This window comes from Rhinolophus sinicus, linkage group LG02 (genome assembly GCF_036562045.2).
Source record: "Rhinolophus sinicus isolate RSC01 linkage group LG02, ASM3656204v1, whole genome shotgun sequence".
NCBI lineage: Eukaryota > Metazoa > Chordata > Mammalia > Chiroptera > Rhinolophidae > Rhinolophus > Rhinolophus sinicus.
In genome coordinates, this window is record NC_133752.1 from 49,219,166 (window position 1) to 49,246,747 (window position 27,582).

The 27,582-nt window shown below is 35.4% G+C and overlaps 1 protein-coding gene across 7 annotated transcripts in view; it reads left to right on the forward strand.

The window, feature by feature from the left end:
- Positions 1-26,823, forward strand: part of HELQ (helicase, POLQ like) — a 50,294-nt gene extending 23,471 nt beyond the window's left edge. For 2 of the 7 annotated variants that reach the window (XM_074324066.1, XM_019731309.2), the window contains exons 12-18: positions 2,472-2,730; positions 3,971-4,128; positions 5,104-5,202; positions 13,195-13,368; positions 15,984-16,097; positions 16,970-17,104; positions 20,490-20,707. In XM_074324066.1, coding sequence (XP_074180167.1) covers positions 2,472-2,730; positions 3,971-4,128; positions 5,104-5,202; positions 13,195-13,368; positions 15,984-16,097; positions 16,970-17,104; positions 20,490-20,597 — 1,047 coding nt within the window. In that variant the 3' untranslated portion in view covers positions 20,598-20,707. The other 5 variants (XM_074324056.1, XM_074324035.1, XM_074324049.1 and 2 more) reach the window with 5 other exon arrangements.
- The last annotated feature ends 759 nt before the right edge of the window (positions 26,824-27,582 follow it).

Below are 27,582 nucleotides of genomic sequence, written 5' to 3' on the forward strand. Positions count from 1 at the left end.
ACACCAGGGCTGTAGTTGGGGAAGGAGGCTGGAATATAGATGGAGCAGAGAACCAAGAAAATCTGCAGTTAGAGTTGATGCAGAAGCCAAGTCCTTTGGACAGAAACAACCAGGTGGTATAGAAGTGAGGGGCAAGAAAAGCAAGATCTGTGATTTGGGCGATGTGAGGTCAGGAGGCAGAAGGATAGAAGTGAGCATCCCTGGAGGGCTAGGTCCATGCTTTGGTGGAAGAGAAGGAAATTCCAAGAATTAGTAAAACAGCAGCCGTTGGGGCCATAGCATTCAGGGAGCGTCCAATTTTCGTTTATTTATCACAGCGGTGTTTCAGACACCCTGCTAGACACTTTATATGTTTTATCTCTGACCTTTGCATACCTTTGAATTAAGTAATAGAACTCTCCTTTTAGAAAAAAAGAATCTGAGGCAAAGAGAGGTAGGTTGTGCAGTCTGCTTTCCATCCTGTCTCTGCACGTGCACACGCTGGTCCGTGCTCCTGCAATCTGGTGCCTGGATCAGTTATTGTCTCCTGCCAGGTCTCCTTGCATTCATTCACTCTACCCTGCCTTCCCACGTCCCCTCCAAGTAATTCTTCTCCTAGATCTGCTCAGACTAAAATCTGCATGTGTGACCCCTTTCTGCTTAATATTTGTCAGCGGTTGTTTCCCATTGCTTTTAGGATTAAGCCCAAATTCCTCATCCTGCTCTACCACAATAGATTTGGCCTCTGCCTCCTCGTCTCTCATCAGCATTCTCACACCCTGCCCTCCAGACATACTGGCCTTCTGTTTTCATTTCTCAAACATACTATGCCCTCTCCTAGCCCAGGGCTCCCTATCCCTGGGACCCGCCCATCTTACCTCTCCATCTCCAGTTTCACTCTCACCCACAACTTCATCTAGTTAATTCCCACTGAACCTTCAGATTTTCACTGAACCATCACTTCTTCAGGGAAATCTCCCTGTGCCTCTGAATCCATTCAGTCTATTGTATGCTTTGTAGAACCACACTCCTTTCCTTTAATTAAACACCTATGAATTTGTAATTGTATTCTTGTTAGTACAGTTATTTGGCCAATAACTTTAGCTCACTGGAATGTAAACCCTGAAAGCAGGGTCCACACTTATTTTCCTTTATCACTGAATCCCAGTGCCTGGCATGTGGTTGGCACTCGGTATATACTTGAATTAATTAATGGATTGGCTTTGGAGTTGGGCATGGGTGAACTCGCAGGTTAGGGCCATAGTGGAGAATCCAGCTTTGAGACGCTATGGTGGCCAGAGGCAGAGTCTGGTCCAGTGGGTTTAAATCACTGTCTGAAAGTTTTTCACAGAGTGGGCAGAAGAGTAACATGATAGTAGCTAGAAGGATGAAGTAGATGTTTGTTTGTTTTCACCCCCCAGTGTTAACTGTAATTAACCAAGTAGAAAACAGTATAAAAACTAAGTATATTGATAATTTACAAACTGAATATCAGTTCTTGAATACCTAAAAAGTGAAATTTTAGCCCAATAGCATACTATATTAAAGAATGATTTGTATTAAAAGGAGAAGCAGTAGGAAATGTGTATACTCCATAATATTTTTTGTTATCCCTTATGTTGGTTTAATATGAAATGACTACTTAAGTTTTCCAGTTGAAATATCCCAATTGTGAGAGAAATATGCTTACCGATTGGCTGTATTTTAGTGTACTGATGATTTCATTGAAATTGGCTAATACAAAATTATTCTAATTCAGTCATCTCTGCATATGTATACCAAATGGAAAAAGAATAAAAAAGAGAATAAACAAAAAAGAAAGAAAAAGAATACCAAATGGAGGGATAATTATTACTTATGATTGCCATTATATGTTTGAAATAGTAAATGAGGGGAAGAGAAAAAGGCATAAAAGCAGAAAAAGGAAATGGGAATGAGAGAGACAGAGAGGTAGAAAACTGCTATTTATTTTTAGGTAATATATCGGGGAAAGTATTGCCTGATCCTGTTTCAGTGGAGACTTTCAGTTGTGTTTTCCATGTGTGTGTGTGGTTTTTTTTTTAATACCATTTTTAGAACTAAGGAATGCTATCACAGGTGGCTGGAAAGGGGTGAAGGGAAGATTTCTGAAGGAGGCATAGTGGGAATTAGTGATAATTGGTTAAGGAGTAAGCAGTGCACAGCTTTGGAGACACTGTGAAAAATTGTTCAAAAACCTAAGGAATTTTTAAATGAAAAATGTGTAGACGTTTTCACAAAAAGTATGAATACGATAACTATGATAACTGTCTTCCCCCTTAAAATGTTTTTTCTTCATTTTAAAATGCTGTTATCAAATTACGTTTATATATGCAACTATGTAGATTTTATACTAACTTTTTTGTTTAAATAGCTTTGAGGTATAGAAAAGAATCATCATCTTGATTAATGTACATTCAAAATGATGTCTTGAATTAAGGAAAATGCTCCAATCGTGTCCTGAATTGTTTCAGATTGCAACAAATCTTGGTGACATATATCGCTTTATGAGTGGTACATTTTTGGGTGTTCAGCAAAAGATTTTGTTGAAAGAAAAAAGTCTCTGGGAAATAACTGTTGAATCACTTCGATACTTGACAGAAAAAGGACTCCTACAAAAAGACACTATTTTGACAGAAAATGGACTTATACAAAAAGATGTTATTTGTAAATCTGAAGAAGAGTTCCAATATAGTTTTCATATTACAAAGTTGGGAAAAGCTTCTTTCAAGGGTGAGCGTTTACCTAATTGTCATTATTAGTCTGAGGAAATACGCTGGAAAAAATAGAAATTAAATTATTCTGTTACTTTAAATTGGATTTGTATTTCATATTAATAACATTAATCTTATTTTATAAACTCTAGACTACTTCAACTTTAAAAAGATGAAAAATGTTTTTAATTACAAATAATTTAGAATACTGCAAAAGTATGTAGAGAAAAAGATGTTCATCCCTCCTTCACACTCCCCTCCCTCAGCAATCACACAAAGTTTAATATCCTACCAAGAATAGCAGTTTGGTTTATATCTTTCCAGATGTTTTCTGTACATTTCATTTCAATGCATAACACATACATATAGAGAGGTTTAAGATTTTTTTTAAGCTTTTTTTAAAAAAACATTTTTTTTTATTAGTTTCAGGTGCACAAAACAATGTAATAGACATTTATCATCTAGGCTTTTGTTTTTAAATAATCATTTATATTATTCTTGAACTTGCTTTATTTATTTTTTTTTTCTTAATAAATCACAATAGAGATTGCTCCATGACAGGGAATAGTTTCTTTCTTAATGGCTACATCATCATTTATTTAATGAAAAATAATACATGTCTGTTGCTAAAAAAATCCTTAGAACTCAGAATTACGTAAAGGAAAATCCAATACTCCTGTCCCGTTTCCACTTTCCCAGCAGCTACCACTGTTAACCATTTGATATAGTATTAATATATATCCTTCCATATATTTGTGTGTGCATATGCACATAGTTTATTATTTTAAATGGAATCATAGCATAAGTATGTTTTAGCAGCTTGCTCTTCTCATGTATAAAATATCATGAACATCTTAACATGTCAATCTCTTTCCATCTATTTCATTTTTTCTAGTACTTTAGTCATCCATAATATGGGTACCTTATTTTATTTAACCGTTCCCCTATTAGTGGGCATTTGCACTGTCTCTGATTATTCTCCAGTGTAAACAAGGCTGCATGGGCATCTCTATTCATGTATTTTTGGACATGTGTGGAAATGTTTCGCTGGATTAACTTCTCCAAAATAGAGTAGTTGGGTCAGAAGGTAAATGTTGATACTGTCAAAATGACCTACAAAATAGCTGTGCTAAATTACATAATAAAAGATTTTGAAGACTTTTTGCTATATTTAGGTAACTTATAAACAAGACTTTCTTTAAAATCACCTCTTTCCCCCTTTGGTAACTATGAAAAATGGAATTATATCTTTCTTTTAGGAACTATAGATTTGGCTTATTGTGACATTCTCTACAAAGACTTGAAGAAAGGTCTTGAAGGCCTTGTGCTTGAAAGCCTTCTTCATCTAATTTACCTAACCACTCCCTATGATATGGCTTCTCAGTGTGACCCTGATTGGATGATATACTTCAGACAGGTGAGAATATAAGATTCTTCAGTACAGGCTACTTAGTCTATTAATGATGGTGGGATTTTTGTCAAGTGATTATTTACTCTTATTCCTATTAAAATATAGTATATGAAATTGGGCCTTTAGTTCTTTCCGTTTTTAAAATAATAATATGACAATAGCATTTTTGGTTTGTGTAACTTAAATATTACTTTTCCATTAAGTATAAACATGTTCATTATCAAAAAATATAAAGGTACAAAAAAGAAAAATGGGATCCTTGGTCCCATTCCCCCAAAGATAGTTACCGTTCTGATTTTTGTAACCACTACATTTTGTAGTACCTAGAATATAAAGAAAACTGTAAAGGCCATCTCTGATGATTGGGAGTTGAATTACATGAAAGCTCTATCAGAGCCAAGCATGATGATACACCAAACCTAGTAATATTAATACCTGAAAAGGAATATCAGTTTTATTGCCCGTAGCAGGGTGGAACTGGCCCTTCTTGTTATAAAAGCAAGTGTTAGAGTTTAGTCTATTATGATTTTACTGTGAACGGAGAGATGCATAAACACATAGTAGGAAAAAGCAGTATGCAGCTTTTAATTGCAAGAAATTAACTTTTTTAAATATCATATTTTTAAATTATTACTGTAAGTTTTCTTACGTAATACTGTATAACGCAGTTACTTTCAGAAGCTTTCTCTCTTCTCCCTCTCCACAGACATCTCCAATATTAAACATAATCACAGTCAATGGAAACCATACTCTCTGGTCACAGTACTTGTGACCATATCTTTGAGTAATTCTACTAAAGTATGTTATATTTTAGTAATATTTTTTAAATTCTCAATATTTGTAAATAAAATTTGTTGTTTTTTCATATCCTTTAAAATCATGAAAATGTGATATCACAGGAAATACTAGATTTGGTTCATATGGCAGTTTTTTTAAAGTTACTATTTGATTTTTCTGTATATTTATTATTTTTCTATATAGTTTAACCAGCTCAGCCCAGCAGAACAAAATGCAGCTAATCTTATTGGAGTCTCGGAAAACTATATTGGGAAAAAAGCATCAGGTCAAGCTATCAAGAAGGTACCATAGTCTTGTTTTCCTTCCTGAATAACTAAGTTCATTTAACAAAATTAATGCTGTTGTATCATCTCCTTTGTTGACCTTTTTTGTTTAATTTTTTCTTTAAATTAATTCCCATTTTACTACTTAAAACATCTGAGGACCAGAAATTTGGGAATTTTTAAAAACAGTGTTGATTTCTGGGTGGGGTGATGGCTTTTTATTTGTACCTTTGTATTTCTGAAATATTCTGTCATGCACATCTAAGGCTTTTATTGTAGGAAGAGGTAAACCTTATTAATCTATTTTTCTTCTGCTACTTATGATGTACGTTATAAAAATTGTAAAATGTTTCATCATATTATGTAATCCTGAAATAAGTTCAATTCAAGGGAGAAAAAGATATATATACATATTTTTTTAATTAAAGTTTATTGGGTGGGTGATGAACACACAATGGGATTTATAGATGATGTAATACAGAATTGTACACCTGAAATCTATGTAATTTTACTAACAATTGTCACCCCAATAAATTTAATAAAATAAAAAAATAAAAAGTTTATTGGGGTGACAATTGTTAGTAAAGTTATATAGATTTCAGGTATACAATTCTGTAATACATCATCTATATATCACATTGTGTGTTCACCACCCAGAGTCAGTTCTCTTTCCATCACCATGTATTGGATCACCTTTACCCTCATCTCTCCGCTTACCCTCTGGTAACCACTAAACTATTGTCTGTGTCTGAGAGTTTTTGTTTCTCATTTCCTTGTCTTGTTCTTTTGTTGTTTTGGGTTTATATACCACATATCAGTGAAATCATATGGTTCTCTGCTTTTTCTGTCTGACTTATTTCGCTTAGCATTCTAATCTAAAGATCCATCCATGTTGTCACAAATGGTCCTGTTTCATATTTTTACCACTGAATAGTATTCCATTGTGTATATATACCACAACTTCCATTTCTTTTAAAAATGTCCTATAGTTTTCCGTATATAGGTCTTTTATGTCCTTGGTTAAGTTTATTCCCAGGTATTTTGTTCTGTCTGTTGCAATTGCAAAAGCAATTGTGTTTTTTATTTCTTTTTCTGAGATTTCATTGTTAGTATATAGGAATGCAATAGACTTGTATGTTGATTTTGTAGCGGCAACTTTACTGTATTTGTTTATTGTTTCTAGTAGCTTTTTTTGGAGTCTTTAGGGTTTTCTATATATAGCATCATGTCATCTGCAAAGAGTGACAATTTAACTTCTTCATTCCAATTTGGATGCCTTTTATTTCTTTCTCTTGCCTGATTGCTCTGGCGAGGACTTCCAACACTATGTTGAAAAGCAGAGGTGATAGGGGACAGCCCTGTCGTTCCTGAACGCCCAGCAAAGGGCTTCAGTTTTTCACCATTAATTATGATACTAGCTGAGGTGTTTGTCACATATGGCCTTTATTATGTTAAGGTATTTTCCCTCTATACCTATTTTATTATGCATTTTAATCATAAATGGATGTTGTATCTTGTCAAATGCTTTTTCTGCATCTATTGATGTAATCATACAATTTTTGTCCTTTATTTTGTTTATATGGTATCACATTGATGGATTTGCGTATGTTGAACCATGCTTGTGCCCCTGGAATGAATCCACTTGGTCATGGTGTATAATCTTTTTAATGCATTGTTGCATTCGATTTGCTAGAATTTTGTTTAGGATTTTTGCGTCTGTATTAATCAGAAGTGTTGGTCTGTAATTTTCTTTTTTTGTGTTATCCATACTTGTTTTGGTATCAGGGTAATGTTGACCGTATAAAATGAGTTAGGGAATATTGTCTCTTCTTCAGTTTTTTGAAAGAGTTTGAGTAGGACTGATATTAGATCCTCTTTGAATGTTTGGTAGAATTCACTAGTGAAGCCATTTTGTCCCAACTTATGCTTTTGGGAAGGTTTCAGATGACTGATTCAATTTCCTTACTGGTGATCAGTCTATTTAGATTTTCCAGTTCTTCATGATTCAGCCTAGGAAGGCTATATTTTTCTAATAACTTTTCCGTTTCTTCTAGGTTATTGAATTTGGTGTCATATAGTCCTTCATAGTATTCTTGGATGATCCTTTGTATTTCTGTGGCATCCATGGTAATTTCCCCTTTTTCATTTCTGATTTTGTTTATTTGTGCCTTTTCTCTTTTTATCAGTAAGTGTAGCCAAGGGTTTGTCAATTTTATTAATCTTTTCAAAGAGTCAGCTCTGTCACATTAATTTTTTCTATTCTCTTTTTGTTTTCTATTTCATTTAGTTCTGCCTGATTTTTATTATTTACTTTCTTCTGCTGACCTTTGGTATCATTTATTCTTCTTTTTCTAGTTCTTTAAGGTGTAATGTGAGGTTATTTATGTGGGATTTTTCTTGTTTCTTGAGATAGGCCTGTAATGATATAAATTTCCCTCTTAAAACTGCTTTTGCTGCATCCCAAAAATTTTGGTAGGATGTATTTTCATTCTCATTTGTTTCTATGTATGTTTTGATCTCTCCTCTTAACTTCTTCTTTGACCCAGTTGTTCTTTAAAAGTATGTTATTTAATATCCACATATTTGTGGTTTTCCTGCTTACTTTTTGCAGTTGATATCCAATGTCTAAGCCTTGTGATCAGAGAATATGCTTGGTATGATTTCAATCTTCTTAAATTTGCTGAGGCTAGTTTTATGTGCCAATATATGGTCTATCCTTGTACACTAGAAAAGAGTCTGTAGTCTGGTGTTCTAAGATGAAGTGCTCTATTAATGTCAGTTGTGTCTATTTCATCTAATGTGTCATTTAGGGCTGCTATTTCTTTATTTATTTTCTGTTTGGATGATCTATACATAGTTGTCAATGATGTAGGTCCCAGCCCTACATCAATTGTGTTTTGGTCAATTGTTTCCTTTGGTTCTGTTAGTAGTTGCTTGGTATATTTCAGTGCTCCCTGATTGGGGGCATAAATATTGATGACATGTAGTACATGTCTTCTTGTTGTATAATCCCCTTTATGATTATGAAATGTCCATCTTTGTCTCTTGTTACCTTTTTTATCCTGAAGACTTTTTCATCTGATATCAGTATAGCTAAACCTGCTTTTCTCTGGATACCATTTGCTTGGAGTGTCAATTTCCACCCTTTCACTTTGAGTCTATGTTTGTCCTTATAGCTGAGATGTGTCTGTTGGAGGCAGCATTTGGTTGGATTTAGTTTTTTGATCCAATCTGCTACTCTGTGCCTTTTTATTGGTGAGTTCAGTCCATTTACATTTAGGGTGATTATTGATATATAAGGATTTCCTATCATTCTGTCTTTGGTTTTCTGGTAGGACTGTGTCTCTATTCTTTCTTTGTCTCTTTGTTGTTGTCTGTTATTTCTGTGTGGTGGTATTCTATGATTTTTCCCTCTGTTTATTCTTTTATTATGTTATATATTTCAGTTCTGGATGTTTTTTGAGTGGTTACCATTAAGTTTATGTAAAAGAAAGTTTCATATTTAGAGTATTCTATTTTCTTCAGCATGCTTACCTTCTCCATTCGCTTATGCCAGTTCAGACCTTTACTCTCCCCCCTTTTATGTTTTTGTTGTGACAGATTATCTCTATTTATGCTGGTTGAATAGCCTCTTTCAGTATTTCTTGTAGTGCAGGTCATGTGTTAGAAAATTCCCTCAGCTTCTGTGTGTCTGGAAAGGTCTTCATGCCTCCTTCATATCTAAAGGATATCTTCGCTGGATATATTATTCTTGGCTCATAATTTCTCTCTTTCAATAGTTTGAATGTTTGAGTCCACTCCCTCCTGGCTTTAGAGTTTCTGCTGAAAAATCTGATGATAACCTAATGGGCTTTCCTTTGTTAACGTCTTCTTTTCCTTGGCTGCCTTGAAGATTCTTTCTTTGTGTTTGATTTTAGACAGCTTCGATACAATGTACCTTGGAGAAGGCCTGTTGGAATTGAGGTAATTAGGTGTTCTATCTGCTTCTTGGATTCGAGGATCCAGTTCTTTCCACAAATTTGGGAAGTTCTTGTCGACTATTTGTTTGAATATACTCTGTGTTCCTTTCTCCCTTTCTTCTCCTTCTGGTATGCCCATTATTCTTATATTGCTCTTTCTGATATGTCAGAAAGTTCTTCTGGAGTTCTTTCATTTCTTTCAACTCTTAAGTCTCTCTCTTCTTCGACCTGTGTCATTTCCAGATTTCTGTCTTCGATGTCACTGATTCTTTCCTCCATCTGGTCAAATCTATTACCTACGTTGGCTATTTCATTCTTCATTTCTTTTATCGAGTTCATAATCTCCAGAAGTTCTATTTGGTTCTTTTTAAAAACTTCAATCTCTTTGATAAAATGTTCATTTTGTTTTTTGATTGTGTTTCTGAGTTCATTAAATTGTCTGTCTGTGTTTTCTTGCATCTCGTTTAGTTTTTTCAGAACTGTAATCTTGAATTATCTGTCATTTAAGTCGCATGTTTCTATGTCTTTAAGTTCATTTTCTGGAGACTTTTCATTTTCTTTCTGAACTCCCTTGTTACCTTGGTTATTCATGGCAATCAGTGAATTATTATTTCTCTACCTAGGCACCTACAGGAGTGGGTTCTGCAACAGGTTGGTAGGAAGAGGTCTTTCCTTTGCTTTCCAGTAGGTGTTGGTAGAATGTTTATTTTCTTTCCAACTGTAGCCTTTTATTCTCTATCACGCTGTAGTGTTATATTTTCACTGCACTGTTCTGGTTTCTTACACAATGGGGGGATTCCCTGGAAGGTGGTCTTCTCCTCTGTGAGTAGGTTGCCTGTGTCTCGGCACCACCTCCATAGGGGGATGTGGAGAGCTGCTGAAGTTTTAAAGCTCTTTCTGTACCAGATTCAGGTCTGTGTGTTTCAGTGGCTCTATTTACTCCTGCAGGGATCCACCCAGATAGGTAGGGGTGGTGGCAGAGTGGGTCGTGAGAGGTGGTGCAGAGCAATGGCGGCGACGACCACCACAGCCAGTCCTGCACCCAAGGCTTCATCCCCTTTGCAGGAACCAGTTGGGCTGCAAGTCCGTGTCTGCAGACCACAGTTCTCAGAACTGCAAATATTCTGTCTTTTTGATCTGACACTGCTGCTGTTCCACTTCTAGCACTGGGCATGTGGGGGCGGGGCGAGCTCTGAGAGGGTGGGAGTACCCAGCTATGCTCCATGCCTAAGCCTTCTATCCTCTGCTTGGCGGTGAGGGCTTAAACTGCCATTTTCACCCTTCTTCCCTCAGTCTTTGCTCTGAGGTCTCTGCCATGAGCGTCGGGTTCAGCGTATTATATGCTGATCCCTCAGACCGGACTGTGGGCCATAAGGGGAGTGCTAGCAGTCCGAATTGTTCCCTCTTCCGCAACTGCAGTAGCTCCGGAATGCAGGGAGCTCAGAGTTCCGAGCTCCAGTCTGCATCCTGCACCCTCCAGGCCCGTGTAGCTATACTTTCCGCTTCCCTCCTCCCCTGCTTGCCCAATTTGCCCACCTTTAGATGATTTCAGTTGCACGACTCTTAGTCTTGCCCGTCTGCTGCGCAAGGAGTCCTTTGTGGAATTATAGCTGTTCAATTTCTTGTAAATTCCAGAGGAGAGTTCAAGAGGCTCACTTCACACTGCCATTTCTATTACGTTTCCAATTTTTTTTTCTAGAAACTTTTTATTAGGCGTTCTGCTTGGTATCAGGGATTCTAAGATAGGAGGGGTTTGGGGGTTTTATTGTGCTGTTTGTTGTCCTCAAAGAACTCCCAGTCTAGTACTTGACATACACAAAGCATTCTAGAAGGTTGAAGTGGAGAGGTTAATACTCTTTTGTGTGATATCTTATATTTTGGTTTTTTAACGTTCAGTCAATAAGCATGAAGCAAGTGTCTAATGTATACACTAACACTAAGAGAAGTGGACATAATTCTTTGGTTAACATGCCTTAAAATTCCTTAAGTTAATATCATTTTCCTCCTCATAATTCCTTTTTTTTCATTTCTAATTTTCTTTGGTAATCTAATCTTCATTGAAACCTAATTATCTTACCTACTATTTCCCCCTATATCTTTTAAACTTGCATACATATTACTGATTCCATTTTGAAAAATGGAAGATAGTGTTTACTTTCATTTGAATTTGAATGGTGCAACTGTCCCATGATTGCTATATCACAGTTATCAATATCTATATTCAGCATTCATGTTATCACAATATTTAGAATGGGTCTTTTACCTCAGAAATGGCTATGCTGTTTAGGCCTTCAAAATGCTGAATAAAAATATTTCTTAAAACAAACTTTTTATATCAAACTCTAAAATATAAAATATAACCAAAATCATATTTTTAAAAAAATCGTATTAATTTGGAACTCATTACGAAATAATAAACACTTATAAAATCTTATTAGAATAATGCATCTTTTTAAACTTGAATCAGAATTTAGTTTTGTTACATTTTGTGAAATATAGTCAATAAATGTTTGTTCAGTTGATAGTTAAATATTTAAAATAGTATGATCATGAATTTATCTTAACTACAAATGTCACTAGTTTAATGTTTGGAAGTATCTTTTTTTGTAATTCTAGAGAACATGATATTTACTTAAAATCTAATTGATTTATCCACGTTGAAAATGACCCCCCACCTTTTCTTTAAACATTTCTTGTAAAAGATCTTGAAATTGGCATAAAGCATCTTATCTTACCATGTAATGTAATTATGTCATTTTTCTTGGCTTAGAAAATACATTCTAAGCAAAGTCTACCTTGACTTAAAAATTAAGGTACACTAAAATGGGGAAATTAAAAAGTGATATTTTCCTGCATGTTATTCAACTATCATGCTGTTTAGCTTAATGCTTTTAAAAAGGTAAATCTTAACATGCAGTATCAACATGCAGAAGGATGTAATTCATACATCTTTCAATATGTCAAAGTTCACAAACATTCTTTTACTGTAGTAGAGGATATAATTGTATATTTTATATCTACTTTTTCTCTTTCAAGTGCATCCTTTTTCCCCCTGATTTTAAGCATGAGTACTGAGTTTTTAAGTTAGCTTTATATTAACTATGAAATACTTTACATAAAAAATAGTCACTCGATATCACAGGGAAAAGCAGGTATACATGATAGAAATTGTCAATTACAGGAAGCATTTTTCTCTTTCAGTGTTTTAACTTTGGAAACATTGATTACTTATCATGATCATGTGGAAATCACAGAATCTAATATTTACTCTTTGTTTACAATATAGACAAGCTTATTAACAAATTTATCTAAATAAATGCATTTGTCTAATTTATAATCACATTCATATCACATTCATATGTATAGAAACTATAAATACCACAGGAAATGTAAAGGTCTCCCAACTCCTTCCCTTCCTGTATTCTTTTCCTAGGGCTGCGGTCACAAATTACCACAAACTGGGTGTTTTAAAACAGCCGAAATTTATTTTCTCACAGTTCAGGAGACCAGAAGTCTGCAATCAAGATGTTGGCAGGGTTGGTTCCTTCTGGAGGCTCTGAGGAAGAAACCATCTTGCCTGTCACCTAGCTTTCAGTGGTTGCTGAAATCCTTGGTTTTCCTTTGCTTGTAAATGCCTCCATCTTCATGTTGCCTTCTCATCTGTGTCACTCTGTGTTCTCTCCTTAACTAATTATATCTGCAAAGATCCTATCCCTAAATAAGGTCACATTCACAGGTACCGAGGTTAGGACTTGAACATACCTTTTTCAGGAAGGACACAATTCAACCTTCTACACTCTCTAATAGAAAGAAGTTTAATTTACACTTCTTTAAACAATTTGTCATATTTCTTTCTTATATTTTGAAAAATGATAATCAATATGAATTAATCTAAGGTACTTATGTTAGAACATAGTTTTATTTCTCTGGAATCATTCTCTCCTTGCTCTCCTGTAGTACAACTTCATTCACTTTACCTTTTGTCCAATTTGAATATAATGTACATTTTTAGCAGGTTTAATACATAAATTTATTTTATTGTATCTTTCTAGAAGGTGGACAAGGACATTATCAACAGACTCTACCTGTCCTTTGTTCTTTATACCTTGCTCAAAGAGACCAACATTTGGACCGTGTCTGAAAAATTTAATATGCCTCGAGGATATATACAGAATCTTCTCACTGCAGCTGCCACATTCTCATCTTGTGTGTTACATTTCTGTGAGGTAATTCCATTAAATAGATGATATATGCTTTGTGGATTAATTTTAACTGTTTCTAAACTCATAAACAAGTTGGTATTTTCTCATCATTGATTTATTACATTGTTATAAACCACTCAAAATTTATTTAAAATATATTTTTGTTTTTATCTGCTTACAAAAATACTATATACATACTTACGGTAAAGGTACAAAAATGACAGAATCAACTAAAATATGCAATGAACAAGTAAAAAGCACCTAGTTATCCCTACTTCTTAGAATCACCATTAATAGTTTCAAATATTTGGAATAAACTCTTAAAATGACATTTCTCCATTGATGTAGATTCTGTGTGAGGGTCTTTCTCATGAGTGATAACCATGTGAAGTGTTTGGTTAGTATGTTACCAATATCCAACAGCTACTTTGTAACTACTTAGTACCATGTTCTTTTTTTTTTTTTTTTTTTTTTTAAGATTTTATTGGGGAAGGGGAACAGGACTTTATTGGGGAACAGGGTGCACTTTCAGGACTTTTTCTCCAAGTCAAGTTGTCCTTTCAATGTTAGTTGTGGAGGGTTCTGTTCAGCTTCAAGTTGTTCTTTCAGTCTTAGTTGTGGAGGGCGCAGCTCAGCTCCAGGTCCAGTTGCCATTGCTAGTTGCAGGGGGCACAGCCCACCTTCCCTTGCGGGAGTCGAACCAGCAACCTTGTGGTTGAGAGGACATGCTCCAACCAACTGAGCCATCCGGGAGCTCAGCTGCAGCTCAGCTCAAGGTGCCATGTTCAATTTTAGTTGCAGGGGGCGCTGCCCACCATCCCTTGCGGGACTCGAGGAATTGAACTGGCAACCTTGTGGTGGAGAGCCCACTGGCCCATGTGGGAATCGAACCGGCAGCCTTCAGAGTTAGAAGCACAGTGCTCTAACCGCCTGAGCCACCGGGTCGGCCCAGCACCATGTTCTTTTGATTGCCTCAGTAATTTACCATGTTTGCTTCCAGTGTTAAGCAGCTACTTTAGGTTTCTATAACAAATGTTCATTTTGTAAAATAATTCAAGGAGAAAACTTTATTTTGACCATATGCATTTGGGCATATGGCAAACAAAATTTGTTTGTTTGAGACTTTATGAAAAGAAGCTTTCAGAATTTCCTTAAATAACACAACAAAGCTTACCAGACTTTTCTACTCAGATAATGTTTTGATAAATGTATAAGCCATTTTTGCTGCATTTAAATTTATTATTGGGTGGCAATGTAATCCTTTCCATATTTGTTTCAATACTCAATATTTAAAAAAATTTTTCCCCATGAATTTTATTTTTAAACTTAAAATCTATTTCATATTCTATGTATGTATACAGCAATTAATTCTGTCATATGTACTAATGAGTAAATAATCCAAATACTTGATTTTAGATTAAATGATAATTATTTTAGCAAATTTACCTTTCTAAATATCTCCTATTTCTGCTGATTTTCTAACATTAACTTACATTCCTTAATCACACACTAGCTAAGCAGTAGACAAAAATTATGAGTAATAAGAAGGTAGCCTTTAGAATATATTTTCTTAAGTTTTTTGTTTATTGCTCTTCATATTTAAAGATGCTTTCCCTAATATTCTGTGCTTTTGTTTTAATTAAGGCTATAAGGACTTCAGCCTTGGAGAATAATTCAAGTAAAAGAATCTCGATGTTGAACTTGAAAAACAACTACTATAATTTAATGTTTGATCCTAGAAAAAAATCTATCTGACAACTTGTGCTTTCATGAATGTACTATTTTCAATATTTTAAAGTGTTCTTTCTCTTTAAATATTTGCTAAGTGGTATAAAATAGTACACAATCATATTAAGATGCTTTTAACTACAAGTAACAAAAAAACAAGACGTTTAAACAATAGGAAAAAAGATTATCTTATGTAACAGGAAAGCTAGAGCCAAGGCAGTTCCAGGGGTGATTGCTTCAGTAGTTTTATTCAAGGTTATCTTCTTTTTACTTTGCTGTTTTTAGTGCATGAACTACTTTCCTAGCAGCCACAAAAATGGCTAACTAATGGTATCCCATGCATCACATAGTCTCGCAATGATACTGAAAGTTTATAAAGGGGCTTAAAAAAAATAAACTATTATAGAAAATTTCAAACTTATATAAAAGAAGACAAAACAATATAACAAATACCCATTCACCCTCCCAACTAACAATTACTGACTCATGGCTTCCCGTGTTTTTTTTAAATATTGTTCTGAGCATCATCTTGCACTTGAATCCTTCCATATTTAATATTTTGTCTTCTGGATAGATTCCCAGAGATAAGAATTGTGTTCAGGCATTTGGGAAAGAAAAACTACGCATTCACTTGCTGGTGTTTTGATAAAAATGAATAGAACTCTTCCTATTGACTTTAGTTTTCAGTTTTCAATCTATTTCCTCATCCCAAAACCACTTCATCAAATTCGTCAGAGTCTCTGCCATGTTTCCTCATAATAATTCTGCTTGGAATTATTGTTCAGCACTGGCTTAACCCAAATCCCAGAACTTACATACGGGAACATCCTCTCTGAGCCCCCTACCACGCAAACTAAACTTTGAAATAACTTACCAGATTTAACTTCTGTATATTTCTTTGTGTTCTGCAGGAACTTGAGGAGTTTTGGGTTTACAAAGCCCTTTTGGTAGAACTTACCAAGAAGCTGACTTACTGTGTGAAGGCAGAGCTAATTCCTCTCATGGAAGTGACTGGAGTTTTAGAGGTTAGTAGCTTCCCAGTTTCCCAACTGAGATGATTTCAATTAACTGAAGTCTTGTTACAGGGTACATGACAAAGCAGTCTTATTGCTTATTTGTCATGGCAGTCATTTTTTTTTTTTTTTAATAAATTGCTGCCCTAGCCTCCTAAAAATCCCATATTAATCCAGAAACACAAATATGAAAAAAAATAACAGTGATGACACTTCCCAAGTATATGGTGCTGCCACTCATCCCTAGTATCTCTCCCTTCATCCACAGTTTAGACACAATACTTGTTTAAGGTATTGGTGATTTGATGGTAAGACAGCTTATTTACGTTTTTTAAGAGTGAGAAGAAGGTATCTTCACCTGGTTTTTCAGCTTTCTGTTCTGATCAACCCTTAAGTTAATTCTCTGTTACTCAGTTCTTGAATTTGAAGGAGTTCTGCTTGGGAACACACATGCTCTTCTCTCTCTCCGTGTCCCCCCACCCCACTCCAGTAGATGGTGAGAACATTTTAAGGATATTGGACTAGAACTTTTTGATATGAGTAATGCACCTAGCCTAAGTGCCTTGATGGATTTCTCATTGCTGCTTGCAACACACAGTTGACTTAAGCTGCACCAAAGGCTATTTTTGCAGTCAGATTGGAACCACCCAAATGCCTCTTTTAAAATTCCTCAGGATTCTGATGTGTTATCTTTTCACTTTTACTTTATTTTAGTTTATTCTTCTCTTTCGCATGTGAAATTTTTAATTAAGATTAAGATATTTAATTTATTTAAGATATTTAATTTAAAAAATAAGATATTTAATTTTTTTTAAAAAAAGGTATTTAGTTATTTTTTCCTAATCCCAAATTCTGATCCTACTGATTTTTGTAATACTTTTCAGGGTCGAGCAAAACAGTTATACAATGCAGGTTATAAAAGTCTAACGCACTTAGCTAATGCAAATCCTGAAGTGCTAATAAAAACAATTGATCATTTATCAAGACGGCAGGCCAAGCAAATTGTTTCATCTGCAAAGGTAAGCAAACCATTTTTTAACCTTTATGATATTTTGTAGTGTGATCTCCTTATACCTTAGACATAAAAACAAAAACATTTAATCATAGACACAAAAGACACAATATGTGGATAAAAATAGTGCATCTCTTCTGACACAAGGCTTGCTAAAAAGAGAAAAAGGACCTCCTAAAAAATAGATAATTTCAAGAGTTTATTGAAGTATAGAGAACTCTGAAACTCATTCTCCCTCATCACATCCTCTTCACAAAAGGCATCTCCAACATCTGGTCTTCCCACCTTTGCACACCTTCATTGACAGTAGCTTACAACTTCAAAAATTAGGTAGTTCTATTTTTGGATGCCCTTAGTACTACAAAAAGCATCCCAATACAATGAAACTCAATTTTGCCTTCTTCAAATGTTGACCATTACATGGTAGTACTACCCTCTGGAACTATTCTATCCCTTTGTTCATCATTGTAGTTTTTCTCATGTTTGAAAAACAGCTCTCATTGCCTCCAAGGGTTTCTCTTTTCTGATTCTTTCATCCATGTTAAATCGTCTGTCATTGTCCTACTTACCATTGGCTAGATGCAATCCTGTTTGTCCTTACCCTCCTGCTCCATGTGGGTGAAGCCATTATGCAGCAGTTTGGGATTATTTCCTTCTGGGTTTCAACTATAGTTCCATTCTTTTTTTTTTTTTTTTTTTTTAATTAAATTTATTGCGGTGACAATTGTCAGTAAAATTACATAGATTTCAGGTGCACAATTCTGCATCACATCATCTATAAATCCCATTGTGTGTTCTTCACCCAGATTCAGTTCTCCTTCCATCACCATATATTCGATCCCCCCCACCCTCATCTCCCTATAGTTCCATTCTTGTAGCCTGAAATTGCTTAGCTTTTTTAAAAATTTCATTGTTAACTATTGTCATACACAGATCGGCATTAGCTAAAAAGTAAATTTCCACCTTATTTTTTTGAATGATGCTCACATTGTTTATATTACCTTCACTGATCTTTACAATAATCCTGGGCAGTGGTATGCTTTAACCGTTCTAAAATTATTTTCAACGTATTCTAGAATTCAACAAAATAGATAAATATATTGATGGAAATAGGAGTCAGGTTTTATTTACAGCTCTTTGTCTTTAGTCCGAGTATATATAATTAAAAATGTGTTCAATTGTTACTTTTTAAAAAATCTGCTTCAGTGTGGTTATGTTATTCACTTGAAACACAAATTCTGTTTGTTTTCAACTTCAGTTCTTTACCCCAATCTTCATGGGTTAGGGTTTTTTGTTGTTGTTTTTGAGTATATAAAACATGCACCTATTTTCTTTAGCTTTAAATTCAAATAGTTTTACTAGGATATATCTTCATTTTCTTTTATTTCTGGAAGTTTCCTTAGGTTATAGTTTTAAATATTAGCTCTGATGTTTTGCTTGGTTTTTTTTTTTAAGCAACTCAAGTTATGTGAATGTTGGATTTTTTTTGCCCATCTTCCATTTCAATTTCTCTGACTCTTTTTACTTCTTTCTTTATCTCATTTTCATTATCTGATCGTTTTCCTACTTCTTCTGCCATGACCCTAATTAGGTTTTTATTCAAATCTATGCTTCCTTGGACAACTCATTATTTAGTTTTTATTTCTGATATAATTTTGCCTTTTTCTTCTATTTCCTTTCTGAGCTTATTCAACTTTTGTTTCATTTTTTTTCCTGTTTTTGGTCCATTTCCATTCTTAATTTTTAGACTTCTTATTCAGTATGTGTTTCTTTGAGACTATTTAATTCTATCTGGAGTATCGAGTTACAGTTTTTCTGCTTCACGGTTAGCTTTTCAGGGAAGGAAATTTTTATAAACCAAAGTACTTTTATTGTCATTTCCTATTTTCTTTTTATAGTGTGCTCTTGTATAATGAGAACTGTGTAGGCCTCTGCATCGTAGACAGGGATGGCCACCTGGAGTGGTTTATGAGAAACCTAGTTCAAGAGTCTCTTTTTTGTCAGTACAACAAAAAGTCTAGTTTCTTTAATGGATGGCTTGAGGTGGGAGAGGAATGCAAGGAAGAATTGTATTCTTTGATGATTTTAACTTTCTTTAATTTTCCTACACACTCCTAAAATTTGCCCTCATTGTTTTTTTCTTCACTGCTCAGCTTCCAAAGGGCACCTCTCCCTTTTTACCCGTTCTCTCCCCTTGAAATACTGCCTTCCAAGACTGCCTTCTAGAGTACCACACACTTTAAGTCCCTTTCTATAAACAGTGCTTTAATCTACCAAGATTGTTTTCTCAGTATTTTTGTGCTTAGGGTAGCCTTTCTCTCTCTGGAGGTGATTTTATTTAATCTGAGACCATCTGTTTTCCTCTTCTCCTTTTCATGTAGCTTTTTCTCAACCTCACCTAGATCTCTACAGACTCTTGGATTGGGAGCTTGAGAAATGGTTCCGCTGGAAATTGGTGGATTTTTTTTTAACTCCAAGTAATTTGAGGTTGATGGTATTCTCTGTATTCTAGTAATGCTGACACGTGAGCTTTGTGTGATTTACTTGTTGATCTGTATAGTTTTAGAGGATGTGTTCAGAGATTCATTTCACATGGTCACCATTACCTCAGCTCCTGGAAAGCTTACTGAATTACATTTTAGTCTTTTTTATATATAATGCTATGTAGTGCTATGCTTTATATCAAATTGGTAGAGAGTGGGTTTTTCACTTTGTATCATGATTTTTTTCTTCTATGTGATTTTGCTAAACTTTTTATTGTAAAAATTTGTAAGAGAAGTACAAATACTTCAACCCAATATACATAAAACCCAGCTGCAACAAATACCAACGTTTTTATTTCTGGTTTTTAAAAGAAGGGAAAATCATTATTCAGCAAATATTAATGTACATCTACTATGTGCCATGTTTAGAAATATTTTCTTCGCTCATTATGTTTCTTTTGAAATTAACCATGTTAATTTTAGGAGCTTGAATAAAACTTTTCTTTGAAACAGTGATAGGGTTTTAAAAGATAGCATATTTAATTTTGAGAAATAATAAAATACATATATAAAGAATAATATTTTCAAGAGCTAATTAAATTTTTGCAAAATTGTCTTAGATTTTATAGATTAAAAGTTAATTTTTAAGTGGCTGAGTCTTTAATAATGCAAATCTTTGAGAGTATTACAGCTCCTTTAATTTTGGTACACCAAAAGGAGTGATCAGCTATAATGGCTTTAACTAAATGCTTCAGTTTCATTTACTATAATTTCTTAAGTGACCATTTTTCAATCTCGTTATTACTTTTAATGTCTAGGTTGCTGACGTGTAAGGATTCAGGGTGGTAAAATGTTAGCAGTTCTCTAGCAATGCATAGTTTGGCCTCATGTCTTAATTTTTTATTGTAGATGCTCTTGCATGAAAAAGCAGATGCTCTGCAAGAAGAAGTAGAAGAGCTATTGAGATTGCCTTCTGACTTCCCTGGTATTGTGGCCTCCCCCATTGAAAAAGCATGAAGCTATCTAATGAACGTTCTCATATATGAATTATTTATTGTACATGTGTTTTATTAAAGATTCCATATAATTTATAAATGAAAAAATACATTTTAATTATGCATTCAGAACTATGGATGGTGTTTGAATATTCCTCTCACCCATAATTTCAGTAACTTTCCCAGTAATAATCCATCTTCTTCAAAATCACACATTATTGCTCTGCTCAAAGATCTAGTGTCCACCACAAGATGAAATCCAATTTCCTCAACATCTCTGCAGCCTACGTTTGTAGCCAGATCTTTCATTATTCTCTTACCCATTTCTTTCATCAAACTGGACTATTTGAAATTCCAGAATTTTCCCTGATTTCTAAACCCTTCATTTCCTAACTGCTTTATTCTGTTCCCTAGGCATGGAGAATTACCTTTAAAATGTACCCTATACTCTAAATGTGAACTGAAAATACTCAAATACTGTCTCCTCTATGAAATTGTCCAAAGTTCATTCTCATCCCTGTCCCATACATGGGTTCTTTCCCTCCTGTAAGTATTGTGAGCCCCTCGTTTATGCCCCTGTCTCTTTTCATGCTACTAGTTTGAAGTCTGGAAGGCTGAGACCTTTTTTTTTATCACTTTTGTATGCTACCCAACACCTATTACAGTTCACTGCACAAAGTAGAAACCTCTGTGAAGAAGGAACACTACCCAAATTAACAATTTAAAGATTCTCTTTAAACACAAATATTGCCTCTCTTCCCTCCCTTTTCGGATGTATAGCTCAAATGTAGGTGACTGGTTACCTATAGGAAAAAAGGGTAATAACTAGCAATATTTATCAGTACTGAGCTGATTTAGTTCAGGTTTTACTCACCTGTCTGAGACAGCCATTGGGACTTTGCAAATAGATCCACTAAGTTCTTTGTGACTTGACATTTTAGACCATTATAATGTAGCAGTTGTTTACCTAGTAATTTCTATGTGCCAGGCACTGTTTTAAGTGCTTTATTGACTAATCCTTACAACAACACTATAAGGCAGGTACTAGTATCCCTATTTTACAGATGAGTAAACTGAGACACAGAGAAATGAAAGTAGCTTGCCCAAGGTCATGTGCTAGTTAGTTCCAGGGCAGGGATTCAGTCCCAGGCAGTTTCAAACTAAAGTCTGTGCACTTAACCATTGTACAATATTGTCTTGGTAGAATTTGCCCAATTTATCCCTTCCTAAGTATTCTTTTTCGCCTGGCCTTGATTTTATCCCTAGCATTACATTTCATTCACACCCACCCCTTCATATGAGTCAGAGGAGTCAAAGTATGGCATCCTAATGTCTTAGTAGAACCGTGGGCGTCATTGCAAATATTCCATTTGTTGTAGCTAAAAAGACTGTACAAGAGCAGCTGGCTAGCCTGCTGGCTACTTGGCCCAGCCACTGAGATGTATGCACAATGGTCCATAATCCAGTCTTCAGAGTTTTTTTGAAATCTAGAAACCCCAGTATTACCATGTTTCCCCGAAAATAAGACCTGGCCGGACAATCAGCTCTAATGTGTCTTTTGGAGCAAAAATTAATATAAGACCCGGTATTATTATATTATATTATATTATATTATATTATATTATATTATATTATATTATTATATTATATCATATTATGACCGGGTCTTATATTAATTTTTGCTCCAAAAGATGCATTATAGTTGATAGTCTGGCTAGGTCTTATTTTCACGAAAATAGGGTAGCAGTTTGCCCAAATAAGTAAGGTTGTAAATGAGCCCCGGTTCTTGCAAACCAATTTATAAAAGCCTGTTAATAATCCCAATTTAGGGCCGGCCTGGTGGCTCAGGCGGTTAGAGCTCCATGCTCCTAACTCCGAAGGCTGCTGGTTCGATTCCCACATGGGCCAGTAGGCTCTCAACCACAAGGTTGCCAGTTCAATTCCTCGAGTCCCGCAAGGGATGGTAGCCTGCGCCCCCTGCAACTAGAAATGGCAACTGGACCTGGAGCTGAGCTGCACCCTCCACAACTAAGACTGAAAGGATAACTTGAAGTTGAATGGCACCCTCCACAACTAAGAGTGAAAGAACAACTTGACTTGGAGAAAACTCCTGGAAGTACACACTGTTCCCCAATAAAGTCCTGTTCCCCTTCCCCAATAAAATCTTAAAAAAATAATAAATAAAAATAATCCCAATTTATTAGTTTAAGATTAGAGGTGGCAAGGTTGGGGGTGGTGAGTATCTTTATAGAAATTAGAATAGCTGTGTCTGTAGCCCACGACAGTGTCCCATTGCCCCCAATCAGTGTTTCTCTAGGTCAGTTCAACTGAAAGGCTGTGTCAAGTGTAATGGGGAATTAGCCCTAAAAGATACTAAAATGTAAAGAAAAAAGCAGTTTAGCTCTAGAGAAGAAGAGAAAAGTAGATCAGTGGGAAAAGAGTGGAGAATAAACATATACTCAAATACATGTAAGAATTGAATATATGTATGGTTTTTCTGTTTGAAGTGATGCAAACACAAGGATATCTGGCTTAAACAAAAAGGAATGTTTCATGGCCACATTTTCAAACCACAGCAGCAATAGGACAGCTTCAAGATCAAAGCAAAAAAGAGCTCTCTACTGCCAACTCCAGGTAGAAAAATCTGGGACGGATTCTAATTAGTCTGATTTGTCCTTTGCCTGCTGCTGGGGTTTTGTTTTAGTTTTTTCAGAAAAAGTCGGGGAGAAGGGGTGGCAGGCAGTGGAACTGATGGATAATTCAGTGAATGAGTTTGAACAAATGGCTACCTCATGTTTTAGAAAAATTGAAAACTGAATTTCGAAACTATCTCCTTAAAATTAAAATTTAGGTAAATGAAAAAATTTGAATGTGGAATTTCTGATGGTGTCATCTGACTACACTGAAGCCTCAAGAAAAGTACCTGCAGTTCCTTCATATCCGGCTTCAAAACATTAAAATTTCAGAAATTCCAATGGGATATCAGGTTTCCCCCCCCTTTTTTTTTTCCAAGCTCTGAGCCCTATTTTGCCCATTTCTAGGATGCTTCACCAACCTCTTTCTAATGTCCTAGCTTCTTTTGATTTGCACCATGAGTTTAAGCCTTTCAAACTCCACTGCCCTCTCAATGAATTTCCAAACTGATATTTTTTCAGGAAGGACTAATGTAAACCCTCCTTTGCCTTATGCTTCCATTTATAAGAACCTTCTCACACAAGAATCACTACAGGTTTTGAACTCCATCCCATTATAACAAAAAGTAACACCAAGGGTATGTAAACATTATTACACTTTTAAAAATAATTTCCAGTAATTTATAATCATATTGTTAAATGTTTATTTTCTTTTGTTACTTTCAATGATAAATAGTAAGGATAACGATATACTCCTATTCATTGAGGGCTCACCACATACCAGCACTCTGCTAAACATTTAATGTTTAGCATAATCTGGATGATTCCTTACATCCATCTGAGGTATGCGTTATATTTCACTCTGTTACCAATGAAGAAAATGTGGCTTACCTGGGATTACCCCATTAATGAGTGACAGAGCCCAGATTCACACCTGGATCACATTAATGCCTTTTTTTATTGTGTTTCTTTGCATTACGAGGTTCCTTATGTGTGTTTGGAAAGGAATCAATCAATATGGCAAACTGAGTATATGTACATGTTTCCCCCAAAATAAGACCTAGCCAGACAATCAGCTCGAATGTGTCTTTTGGAGCAAAAATTAATATATAATAATTTTTGCTTATAATAAAATAAGACTGGGTCTTTGATATGATGTGATATGATAGGATATGATATGATATGAAATAAATATAATATAATACCAGGTCTTATTTTACTATCATGTAAGACCAGGTCTTACATTAATTTTTGCTCCAAAAGATGCATTAGAGCTGATTGTCCGGCTAGGTCTTATTTTCGAGAAAACACGGTATTAACCTTTGCTCCTGCCTAAAATCCTATGAAATGATTAAAAATAATAATTTGATGCAGTGAATTAGCATGCTTCATTTCCTTCACTTTTCATTTTTAAATTAGCCTTTTCATCCTTTTCTTCCCAAAACAGTTTCCCAAGTGATATGAGGCCATTTGGAGTACTTGAAGATCTGATCATTGTCTTTCAGAACATAAGCATGTAGCATGTAAAAGTTTTGTTGTTTAGAATTATAACTGTCACTCTGGAGGAAATGAGTGGTTTTGCTCTAGCTGAACGAAATGTATTAGATGACTAAGCCTCCCCAAAATGAGATATGTGCACAGAGATGGCAGTAGAAGTGTAAGGTGCAACTCGGTAGGTCAATATAATTAGACTTGCCAGTTTACAGTTTGATTTATCCTAATATTCAGCTGTTTTCTCTTTGTTTCTCCCCTCACTAATTAACTCCATTTGTTTCCTTTCTCAAAGCAACCCATACCTTACTAATTAACATCCTAACCTGAAAAAAAGTGCTTCTTTAATCTTCAGGCCCCAGGACTCTGATCTCAACTCTCAACTCCGCAGTAGTGATAACTTTCTGCCTGTGGACGGTAAGATTTAAGATAACACTGAGACGGACCTGAGGCCTCTGAAGATGCCAGGGGAGGACATCTCAACTATCAGCCCTGAAGCCTGCTGTCCTTTGTTCTTTCCCATTTACCTGCCTATAAAACCCCTTAATCATTTTGGCTCCGGGAAGGTGGTTTTTTTAGACAGGAGTCTGCCATCTTCCCTAGCTGCTGGCATCTAGAATGAAGGACGCTTTTTCTCCTCACCAACCCCCTTGTCACTCTAGTGTTTTGGACTCTTTGGGCGGCAAGTGACACTGAACCTGAGTTCGGTAACAAGTTCGAAGCTGTAGTCTAAAGTCTGCACTAAAACAAATGAACTTGGTAGCCCACGTTAATACACTGGTGGTATTTGCTGTTTAAAATGTGGTACGTTATGCATTCAAGTGTATGTTTTGTTTCTTCTGAATATTTTAAATAATTTACCTGTTTTTGTTGTTTTAAGAATTTCTGACTCAAAGACAGAGTGTACTCATTTGTATGTGGAATCTAAATAAAACAAAGTCATAGAAACAAGGAGTAGATTGATGGTTGCCGAGGGAGGTGGGGTGTAAATGTTGGTCAAAGGGTATAAACTTCCAGTTATAAGATGAGTAAGTTCTGGGGATCTGTTTACAGCATGGTGACTATAATTAACAGTACTATATTGTATACTTGAAGGTTCATAAGAGAGCAGATCTTAAATTGTATCACCACAGACACAAGAAAGTGATTATGTGAGGTAATAGGTGTTAATCTTATTATGGTAATCATTTTGCAATATATACGAATCATCATTGGTGCACCTTAAACTTACATCTGTTGTATGTTAACATCTCAAAGCTAGAAAAGAAAGGAATTTTAACTCAATGATGTATGATACCTGGTGTGGTAGACAGAATAATTAAAACCTCCCCCCCAAAGAGATCCACCTCCTAATTTCTGGAAACTATAACTGTGTCATGTTACATGGAAGGGGGGAATTAGGGTTGAAGATGGAATTAAGGTTGCCAATCAGCTGACCTTGAGACGGAGAGATTATCCTGAATTATCTGGGTGGGCCCAATGTAATCACAGGGGCGCTTATATGGGAAAGAAGGAGCCTGGAATGTCAAAGTCATGATGTAACATGAGAGACTCAACCAGCCATTGCGGGCTTTGAAGCTGGAAGGGGGCCTATGCCAAGGAATGCAGACATCCTCCCGAAGTTGGAAAATACTAGGTAACTGTCTCACCTGGAGACTCCAGAAAAGAATTCAGCTCTGTTGACGTTTTTAGCCCGTTGAGACCTTGTGATACTTCTGACCTCCAGGACTGTAAAATAATCTACTTGTGTTGTTTTAAGCTACTAAATTTGTGGTAATTTGTCACAACATCAATAGGAAACTGATACATCTGAAGATAGCATGGAACACAATTGGAAAATTACCATTCTGGAGGACCCTTTCTGGATCTAAGCATATGAGCAATCTACATTAAATGTGTTATGCCCATTGAAAGGATTATATTGTATTCCTGAAAATATAAAATACTTTAAATGGGTATAAAGTATATATCCTGATAAAGAGATGCATAAAGCTATGAAAATGTAGGCTAACAGTAATGTGAGTATAAAGAACTAGCTATTATAATGCTACGTGCTAAATAATTTTCCTTTGGAAAAATATATTACTGTGTGATCACACATAAAATTGGGAAAAAAATCCACTGGCAAGAGTCTATTCACTCTGTACAAAGTACAGTAACACTGGTTTGACACTATAAGTTTGTAAGCTCTTTGAGAGTTATAATAACACAATCTACTGCCCATCCTACAAACGATGAAGGAATTCAACATTTTGCTGGAATTTGCCAAAGCCATTTGAAAGCTCACTGAAAATATTTAAATGCATTTTACTGAATAGTTTCAATGTGTTTAAACTGATGAAACAAAAGAGGTGGACTATTTGGTCCTTGTTTCTTTTAGGAGTAGTAAAGCATAAATACATAAACCATGAGCCACCGGTGGGAACACAATGAAACATACTGTACAGAAGATAAATATTTGTAGGCACTGGCAAGTGAGAAGTGGGAGGTGGCGTCTTTGAGAAAGAACAGGTGGAGGAGAATGACCATGAGCTAGGTGCTAAAAGGACAGGAGAATTGGCAATGTCTGAGACAAAGAAGGGGAAGGGTGTTGGGCGGGGAGAGCATGAGAGATGACACAAAGTTTCTCTTCTAGCTGAGGTTACAAACTGAAGGCCAAAAGCCACACCATCTGTATATTTGAGCTTTTAAAGCAGTAATGAGAAATGAAAAAAAGCAGCAGCAAATGGTTTGTGCTGAGCCATCTCTACTTTCTCATCTGGTGTCCCTTGTGATCATTGAACGGCACTTGTGAAACACCTGACAGAGGTATACACATGTGACATGGGCAGAGCCATATGGAGATCAACCTCATCACCTTGGCCTTGTTAGCACTGCAATCTG